General features: G+C 42.9%; 2 protein-coding genes across 2 annotated transcripts; one reads left to right on the forward strand and one right to left on the reverse strand.

The window, feature by feature from the left end:
- The first annotated feature begins 136 nt into the window (after nt 1-136).
- LOC123672202 lies at nt 137-6,737 on the forward strand. The gene is made up of 2 exons (XM_045606216.1): nt 137-3,546; nt 3,929-6,737. The coding sequence occupies exons 1-2, from the start codon at nt 267-269 to the stop codon at nt 6,691-6,693; spliced, it is 6,045 nt and encodes a 2,014-aa protein (XP_045462172.1). The 5' UTR covers nt 137-266; the 3' UTR covers nt 6,694-6,737.
- A 502-nt stretch (nt 6,738-7,239) lies between these two features.
- On the reverse strand, nt 7,240-8,183 carry LOC123672204. The gene is made up of 3 exons (XM_045606218.1): nt 8,024-8,183; nt 7,575-7,648; nt 7,240-7,486 (listed from the first exon to the last, which is right to left on the reverse strand). The coding sequence occupies exons 1-3, from the start codon at nt 8,121-8,123 to the stop codon at nt 7,313-7,315; spliced, it is 348 nt and encodes a 115-aa protein (XP_045462174.1). The 5' UTR covers nt 8,124-8,183; the 3' UTR covers nt 7,240-7,312.
- Between the last annotated feature and the right edge of the window lie 1,481 nt (nt 8,184-9,664).

Below are 9,664 nucleotides of genomic sequence, written 5' to 3' on the forward strand. Positions count from 1 at the left end.
AATTTGAATGGTAATTTCAAAACCCAGAAGTTTCATTCGGGGAATTTTAACTAAAATGGAGAGAAAATTGCAAACACATCCAATATTGTCCGATATATTCGATTATTTCTGATCGCGTCGTCCTTGAAACACGAAAAAAATTATTTCGAACGCCAACATTACAAAAATTGTCGTTCGAAATGTCACCTTGAAAATTTTCGTTCATGGATAAATAAATGATTTAGAAAATATTGTTCCGATCCAAAATTCGAAGCGATCCTTCCAAAATGGCTGAGCCAAACAATAACCAGATGGCTTTTTGGGAAGCAATGAAGGAGAAATACGAGCGAAGGAACGAAAGTTTGAAACAGCAAGAGGTATGCTTGAAGAAGAGACTGGAGCAGTTGCAAGAGATAATGGAGAAGCAGAAGGCAGGAGATGATTATGACTGCGTCCCTGAAAAACTGGAAAAGCCGAGTTTGGTGCAGTGCTGGGTTGAGAAAGGAAAGAACTTGATATTGGGCAGTTGCAAGTGTGGAGATCCTAAAGTTGGAGAGGATTTGTTGTGCGCCTGTCATATCACAGATCCCAAAGCTCCACTCAACGTAGACTCCAATCAGTGTCCTTTACAAGTACCTGAAGCATCAGATGGATGTTCGAACCCTTCCTGTGACTTCTACGTCAACAATCAAGGAAAAATAGACGAGAACCCAAGCACTTTCTCCCTGAAAACTACAGACATCTATTACATGGACAAACTCGCCGATTTAGTGAAAGCAGAGAAGAACATGCAACAAAAAATTGAAGATTTAGAGAAAAGAGAACATTCCTACCTCAACGCGATACACGATTTACGTGAAGCTATGAAGAAACAGAAGAAACCAGACCCGATGAACGAAGAATTCAAGAGACTAACCGAAGGTTTGGAGGAAGAGAACAAAAAACTGAGAAACGAACTAGAAGATTTACGCCTGGAGCTCAAACACTGCTTCGAACGTGTCGAAGGGCCTTTAAGAAGAAGTTTGGAGGACCAGCGGGATAAGTGCGCGAAGTTAGAAAGCGACATAAAGGACCTCCAGGTCAAATCCAAGATGAAAGAGGATTTTTATCTCAAACAGATCAACGAAGTCAAAGCTAAACTCTGCCAAGCTTGTTGCACGATGGTAGACCTCAACAGCGTCAACTCCAAATTAAAAAACGACTTGTGCTGTCTCACGAATAAATGCACCAGCTTGGAGGATGACCTGTTGAAGCAGCAAATGAAGGAAGCAGAAAATATACTGAAATTCAAGAGTGCTTTGGCTAAGAGAAAGGCGAAGAGTAAAGTACAAGCAAAAGGCGACGAATCTGAAGATTTGGGTCATATAGCCAAGAAATTAGGAGATACCTTGAAGGAGGTTTGTCCATGTGTGTCAGATGTACCTTCGGGACTTACAGAAACTGCTGAAAACATAAGACAGCTAACGGAATTCGTAGCTGAAAAGGGCGCTCAGCAGAGGAAGAAGAGGAAAGGGAAGATCCACCAAGTATCCACTACTTCATGTTCATGCGGAAGCGATCTCAAGGTATCTAATACCCAATCTAAGGTTGAAGAAGTTGTAAGCTGCGTGTGCTCCAATTCTTCCTTAAGGATCAGACCGAGGATTAATCAAAAAGACTTCGAAGGAGAAGAAGTTACATGTGGATGTTCTCCTTCAGAATCACTTGCATCCGTACCAATGATGAATATAAAAGCGACCAAGCAGACTTCTACAGCTCCCATGAGAAAGACAGCGTCCAAAGGATGTACTTGTTGTCCTGCCCAAAACGAATGTGACCATCCGCTACAGAAAGCATCGATCGATACAGTTTGTTGCTGTTCGGACATGGACACGAAGAGAACCGGGCCTTCTGAAGAAGTTATCGCCGTTAAGAACCTGGGTACTTTGAGCATTCCTCCAGGACAATTTTCCGTCGGAGCGGGTACCTCAAAGGCTCATGATCAAACCTTGAATAAATCCATGAAGGACAAATTGACTGTGGACACAACATGCGATGTTCTGGACAAACCACCGAAGGATATACACGTTGTCACGACAATAGCGAAGACGGGCTCTTTGGAGATCACCACCGAAGGTCCACCGGGTGTCATCGAGACCAAAGTCAACTACCTAGCAGACGGAAAGGTGGAGATAGTTACCAAGCTCGTCGATCGCCACAAGATGGATGATTACCTAGATGGTACACTTCTCCAGCTACCTGAAGGTCCTCCGGACTGTACCGAAACTACCTGCGAAGGGCAGTGTGAGGACAAGGCCACATCGGCTGATGGTTGCCCCGAAGTAGACTGCAACAAGAGTAAGACTTGTGGGGGACTATGTGATGACGAAGAAAAACCGACCGGAGAAAATCAGGAGAATTTGGTAGATAAGGCTGCAATAGATCAGAAGAACTCGGCAGATATGGGTAAAGTAGAAGCAGAAGTAGACCAGAATAAAGTAGTAGATAAGGACGAGGTGAAAACAGAAAAAGATGCTAACAATACAACGCCCTACGGAAAAGTTGTGGTGAACAACAATTTCATCTTGATAGGGGCAGGAGAAACACATCCTTTCATGACTGGAGAATGGAAGAACGTCAAGTTCCTAGAAGACCCGAAGGAAGAAGCTTTGCTTCAAGACCTGATACTCACAGCTAAGCCGATGAGACGAAAGGTTAACGTTCATGAAGATATCACAAGCGAGCCTGAATCGTTCAGACTATCGTCTAGGCAGTCTTTAACGGACGTTGAGACGTATTCCAAAGAAGCCGATCAAATGAAGTCCTCTTGCAGTTTGTTATATCCCGATGTACTCGAAACCATAAGTGAGGGCGATGAAGATCAGACTGATTCAACTAGAACCGATAATGATGTTTCTGCTGAAGAAGAAGATACAGAAAGGAGTACGCTTACAGAAGATTCATCAGAGAGAATGGATGAAGAATCAAACGTGGACAAACCAGGCCAATTTTCAACTGCAGAAATCCTTGTAAGGGAAGGTATCCTAAGAGCACCTCCTGTGGAGATCTCCGAAGAATTTACTCCATCAGAAACTGAAATCCAGCTGGGCAGTAGACTACCCCTAGATGATCTGGATCAACAGCGAGCATCATCGGCGCCTCAGGAAATCCATAGGACCTCACACGAGTCGCTGAAGAACACCAGAAGCTCCACTAGTTGCTTGCAAGTCCCGAAGGAAGGCCAGATAACTGAGTTTTACGAGATGTCTCAGAATATCAACCTCTTGAGCGGCAAGATCGTGCTGAGACAGTCCAAATCCATGTACGAGAAGAGAGGCAGCACGTCTGAGTATTTGAGGATCTGCAAATCCGCCACCCTATCGCTGGGCGGTCTGAAGATCGATTTGGAGAGGCTGAAGCTGTCATCGAAGGACCCGAACGTGGGGGATTTCGGCATAGCGAGATTGGAAGATAGAGGTAGGGTTGTAGCGGAAGACGTTCAGCCCACAACGCAGGCTGTGGTTGATGTCAAAGCAGAGCTTTGCAGAGAAATGGACGAGAAGATAGTGTCGGAGTTGATGACTGAAGGTAAACTATTTATTTATGCTGTATTGGTTCAATATTATCGTATACCATGCTTTTTTTGTTTACCACTTTCGATGGAGTTGTCTATGCTTGAGAAAGATATGTAATCATTATTGGCGGTTTCATATGGATTGAGGATTATTTTTTTTGGCTCCGAGCACAACTTTTATGTGCTTAAAACTTGATGGAAGTTTTCACGATAGGATTCAACATGAAGACGAAGAGATTTTTACAGCAGTATTAGAACTCTCTTCAAAGTACGCTTCTATCTCATAATTTTTAACTTTATAGAGTGCAGGAAAAGCAAACCCAAGGAGAAATCTCAGATGAATTCTTTTTTCAGTCTCTTAACAACTCTTATTGATATTAAAATGCACTTTTCCAGGCTGCACCCCTTTCGACACATACCAAACCATCCCCGACCAAATGTACCAATGTTACGTATGCAGCTGTTCGAACCAGAAAGACAAGGATGATCAAGAAAAGAAGAACCAACCTCGCAACAACCAAGACCTGGAGCAACGGATCGACCGTCTCCTCGAGATAGACCCCCTAGCCGACAAGGCAAGATCGCCGGCTATGGAACAATGCAACTGCGCGAGAAAGAAGCAGGAAGCTCCTCCTGAGAAGAAGTGCAAGTGCGGCGCCGACAAGGAGAAAGCCATCCCCAAACACCAAGGGGACAATGTGCAGCACGGTGAAGACTGCACCTGCGTCGACTGCATCTGCAACCCCTGCAACTTCAAGAAGGCGACTGCGCCATGCGACTGCGACAAGTGCGACTGCGGCTTCTGCTACAGCAAGAACCTAACCTCGACGGCGATTTTCGAGCTGTCGAAACCGCCGGAGATCACCGTGATGAACGTCAGTCTACCCTGCGACTGCGGGGGAGCGTGTGCCTGCAATCCCTGCATGGACGAGAGCAAGAGGCCCAAGCCGCCCTCTAGGGGCCCGTCGAAGACCCAACAGAAAGACACGGCCTGCAAGCGTTGCGCCCAAATGGCGTCAAAAAAGACGGACATCGCAGTCGGTTCGTCCAAGATCAACGTGAACGCCTCCAAGACCGAAGTTTCAGGCACCAGGCTTCCCGACACCTGGAAGAGCGTGGTGAACTGCGCCTGCCTGCCTCCGGACGAGGACAAGAAGGCTGTGTGCGATTGCAAGACGTGCGAGTGCAAGCCCTGCGGTTACCCGGAGAAGGCCAGGGCGCCCTGCGATTGCAAGCCAGCCAAGAAGGAGAAGAAGGGCCCTTCAGGTAATTGCGACTGCGCCCTTTGCGAGTGTCAGGTCTGCGGCGATATGGCCGGTATAGGCGATTTCGTTAATAGACCGCCTCCGGCTACTTATCCGTTCTCGGCCATGAACTGCGACTGTAAGCTGTGCGAGTGTCTGTTCTGTTCGGACCCGAAGACTAGGGATAAGGAGGCGCCGCATGGGGCTTGCGCGTGTCTTCCAAAATGTCTGTGCGAGCATTGCCCGGTAAACGCTGCCGCTGGGGAGGTAGGTAGAAAACCAGGCGGTAAAGAAGAATGCGCCTGTCTACCGAAATGTCTTTGCGACCATTGCCCAGTAAAAGGGGCTCAGTCTCCGATAGGCAAAGAGCTCGGCGTTGCCCCGAAAACTGCGCTGAAAGAAGAATGCGCTTGTCTACCGAAATGCCTTTGTGAGCATTGCCCAGTAAAAGAGGGTCCCAAAGGTCCACTGCACGGCGTTGGCGAGAAACCTGCAGAAAAGGAAAAATGCGCGTGTCTGCCGAAATGTCTTTGCGACCATTGCCCAGTAAACGAGGGTCCACTTCACGGCGTTGGCGAAAAACCTACCGAAAAAGAAAAATGCGCATGTCTACCGAAATGCTTGTGCGACCATTGCCCAGTAAACGAGGGTTCAGCTCCGCGACCAGCCAAAGACAAAGAGTGCGTATGCCTTCCGAAGTGCTTATGCAAACCTTGCCCGGTAAACGAGGAACAAATAGGGGACGCTACCGAACTCACTTGCGACTGCCAAAAATGCGAGTGCGATCCTTGTTCCGACAAAAAACCGCTGGCTATCAAAAACTTGAAAAGCACACTGCGCAAAATCGAGCACGATGAAAAAATGAAGAATGTAGCGTACGATAAAAAGGTGCCTTGCGATTGCGCTACGTGCGAATGCCCCACATGTACCGGTAAATTCCAGGACAACGAGAAGAGTAAGGGAGATCACCCGGAAGGCCCTTGTCCTTGTTTACCAACCGACAGGCAAACCAATGAGCCTATCGGCGAGTGTAAAAATTGCGACATATGTTGTTCGGACCAAGAGGTGGAGGTAGCAGTCACCGAGCCTTCTCGTAAGCTTATACCTTGCGATTGTAAAACGCCATGCCGGTGTAAACCTTGCCCAGATCCTAACATTGGCGGAGGCGAAGAATGCCAGTTGATCGGAGACGCCGACAGGGTCAAAGACGAGCTCAGGGGCGTGCTGAACAAGATAGGGTGCACCTGCGATCAAGCGGAGGCTGACCTGAAGCCGTTGGTGAAACAAGCTTCGGTCTTCGAGACCACCGTGTCCAAGATGAAGATGAAACTGAACAACCTGCAGGAGAAATGCAAGGATAAGGATCGCATCATCGACGCCATGACCGACGAATTGAAGTTGAGGAGCCAGTCTGGTGTATTCGCGGATCTTCTTCACGACCTGGCGCATCCTAAGGAGAGGTTTACTCCGGACTTCACCAGGACTTACGTGTGTGATTTCCTGCCAAGGCCTAAGCATGCCGTAGGGTCTAAGTTGCAGTCTAAACGCAGTTCAGCGTGTCGTTTCGACAACAAGCTAGAGCCTATCTTGGAGCTCGACAGGTATCTTCCAGGTGCCAAAGAAGACGCGCACACTTGCCCGAAGCACCAAGACGTCTCGGGTATGGAGATATTAGACATACGAAGAGTCACCATCGACAGCATCCTCATAAAGTGGCGTGGACCATCCAACCTTAACGGTGTCACCGGCTATCAGATCTTCGTGAACGATGAGCTCAAATACAGGGTGCTCAGTCCGAACAGAACAAACGCGGTTATCGACTCTCTAGATTTGAGCAGTTCTTTAGAGATCATGCTGTTTGCGATGTGCTATGCTGGGAGGTGTGAGCCTCCTGCTTTGGCCACGTACAAAATTTGAATTGTCTTGTTCGTTGTGTCTTGAATAAATGCTTTTCTGTAAAATGTTGCGTTGTTTTTGTTTGCCGGAAAAGATAAAATTGATTGAGTTGTTTTTTTATCTTTTCAGGTAAACCGAGATGTTGCTGATAGGAGAAAGGTCGGCCATTTTGGAAAATCTCACCTAAGTGGATTGACAGCTGATTATGATGTCGACAATGTTTTCTAAATTGTAAAACTGAATTATTCCATTAATTAAATACATTCTAAGTATATAAGTCTTTTGTGATTTAGTTATCTTGCCGATTATTTTATCTTTTTTTTACTTCAGTTTAGTTTATTATCCATACGTGAGATTTTCCAGAGGGTCATCATGTTAGATCTTTCATTAAAAGAATGTAAATCTAAAAATTCAGTTATAAAGCAAAAATGAACATTTTATTATTCAATCCCTACTAAAAGGATATAAATTGTTTTCAACCGACTTCATGTTGTTGATTTTTTTTTTAATAAAAACAGACCTTTTTTTTCTCTGTAAAACTTGAATGAGGCGAGAAACAGAGCTCGATGAGATTATAAAAAATATATATTCAAGTAGGTAGTTTAATTTTACAAATTTCAAGAATATTGAAAGGTGTTCCTCAAGGGTGCGTTCCAGCGTCATCGGGATCGAAGCAAGGCCCGTGTGGGCCGCAAATCTGCGATCCCAATTTTGTGCTTGTGAGACTCATTCCAATACCTTCGTTTTGTTTTCTTGTGATTTCGAGGAAAGCTTCAAACATGCCTCTACTGTAGTCATCGGAAAAACCATTGTCCTAGGAAAATACGAGATAAGAAAAAGATTGTTCTGAGTTGACTGGAAGATTTAGGTTCAACGTAAGGTAATGTGTTTCTGAAACTTACAAATCCATCAGTAGAGAAATTGTTGGATAAGAAATACCCCTTCGCCACGTGGTACTGAACAAAGTGCAATTGTTCTGAAAAAATTATTGAATTGTCAGGTGATAGTTGGGAAACAATGTATGTAAAACACATTTTTTTTTGTGTTAGGATAAATCGTTAATGAGTTTCTCTATAGTCATGTGTATAAATATGCCATTAATGCACGTTTCAAGAACTTCAATTGCAGTTCACAGGTGTTTTTGTTATCCAAGCACCCTTTGAAATGAGGTCTATTTTGATCTTTAGATTTGGCAAGCATTTGAGTTCAAAACACAAGGTTTATGATATGATGTAGGTATGAAAAATTGAAATGAAGATATGTCAACAAAGAAAAATAATTTAAAAGGTATAATGAAAAGTTATACTTCAAAAATAATCCCAGTTTTTTGTATTTTATTGTTATTAATTACCTTGTGTTGTAATGTTTTTCAACTTTGCCACGAAATCTTCGGAGTCCGTGGCTAAAACGCAACTCACTAGAATCAAGGGAGCCAAAATTTTAACCAACATTTTGAAGCTACTACTGCAAAAGGTATTTCAAAATTCCGCATCGGTTCGTCTCAATAAATACCTCATGCGAGCTAATTCTTTAATCCGGGATTTGAAGATTAAAGATAAATCGAAAGGAAAAGACAGCAATAACCTTATCCTCAGGTTAATCCCTTGGCTTAACGATTCATGGAATCTGATTCGAGCAAACAGTGGAAATATTTTCGATCAAAGTACCTTATTTTTATCGGTTCGTTTGGTAGTCTAGCCGGGAAAATTCACGTACTTGATATTTGAGCGAATTATTCTAAAGATAAACGTTTACGTTATTTTTAGACGTTGGTCGACTTCATAAAAATGTAAAAAACTTTCTAATTTTCTTCAAGGTAGTGAAAGTTTTGTGAAGGAACAATTTTTGGGTCTCCCAATTCAAAATTTCCACTCGCAAAATCCATTTAAGACCGTTCTGAACACTTTTTATTTCGTGTCTGTCAGTCTGTGTGTATGCAAATCCTTGAAACGTTCTTAACTTCTACAATTTTCATTCGATTTTAATGAGATTCGGTGTGGGTAATCTGTTTGGGCCACAGATGGTGGTTTCAAAGTAATTTCAGTACATTTTCAAGGCATTGCGCATTCCCAAATGTGAAATTAATTCCTATGACCTGAATATTCTATAATGCCGATTTTAGTGAAATTTTATATGGATTTTGATAGGTTCTACGGGAATGTCGGCGTTTTCACATAAAAACTATTAATAGTAGTACAAGACCAAAAATAACGAATTGTGAAGGGCCGATTTTTTAAGAGAGGAGATAAAGAAAGTTGGAGATTTTTCATTTTATCAACAAAATAGTCAATTAGAATTTCAATTTCAATATCTTTTGTCCACTATTACAGTTAGTATTCCTTAATTGAGGTAAAAACGAAAATGACTGATTCTTTGGATCATTTCAAGGAAAAAAGTCTTATAAACATGAGCCCACGCTTTGTTTCAGAGATACAGAGTGTTAAAGTTCGATTTTTTCTCATAGCACCTTCCCTTCATAAGATATTCAACTAAAATTTAGCATAAATACTACAATTTGCACTTTTCATCCTGTGAAATGCTAATTTTGAATACAGATCTCCACAGCGCCTGCTACAGAACTTTTTTCTTAGTGGACCAATGGTAGTTTAGAAAAATGTAAAAAGAAACTTTGATCCAGTACGAAGCTTTTTATTTTCTAGTAGTTTTTTGTATCTGCTACCGATTTCAATAAAAAAATTTCAAATAATTTTCTAGTAATCCTCAGGAAAACCCAAATTATTATAAAGTCAGTAAGCTGTGATGAATAAAGTTTTGGAACTTATTTACCCAGTCTGTAGCGAAGATTAATAAAGATTCGATAAACTGGTATAATCATCAGAAGAAAGTAGGATAAATTTTTATAATATTCTTGTTTATTTAAAAAGCTAAGTTTATATGAACGAGCAAAATATGCAATTCGGCTCAGTATCATTCCTTGAGTCAAGCCCAAGAATGGAGGTAAGCCACTTATGTAAGAATAAGGGATAATGAT

This window comes from Harmonia axyridis, chromosome 2 (assembly GCF_914767665.1).
Source record: "Harmonia axyridis chromosome 2, icHarAxyr1.1, whole genome shotgun sequence".
Taxonomy (NCBI): Eukaryota; Metazoa; Arthropoda; class Insecta; order Coleoptera; family Coccinellidae; genus Harmonia; species Harmonia axyridis.

Excerpts from the sequence above, each read along its gene's own strand:
- LOC123672202 (XM_045606216.1), top strand. The coding sequence starts at position 267 with ATGGCTGAGCCAAACAATAACCAGATGGCTTTTTGGGAAGCAATGAAG. Across the intron at positions 3,547-3,928 it reads GTCGGAGTTGATGACTGAAG|GCTGCACCCCTTTCGACACA; the intron begins GTAAACTATTTA and ends GCACTTTTCCAG.
- LOC123672204 (XM_045606218.1), bottom strand. The coding sequence starts at position 8,123 with ATGTTGGTTAAAATTTTGGCTCCCTTGATTCTAGTGAGTTGCGTTTTA. Across the intron at positions 7,649-8,023 it reads GAAAAACATTACAACACAAG|AACAATTGCACTTTGTTCAG; the intron begins GTAATTAATAAC and ends TAATTTTTTCAG. Across the intron at positions 7,487-7,574 it reads ATTTCTCTACTGATGGATTT|GACAATGGTTTTTCCGATGA; the intron begins GTAAGTTTCAGA and ends GTATTTTCCTAG.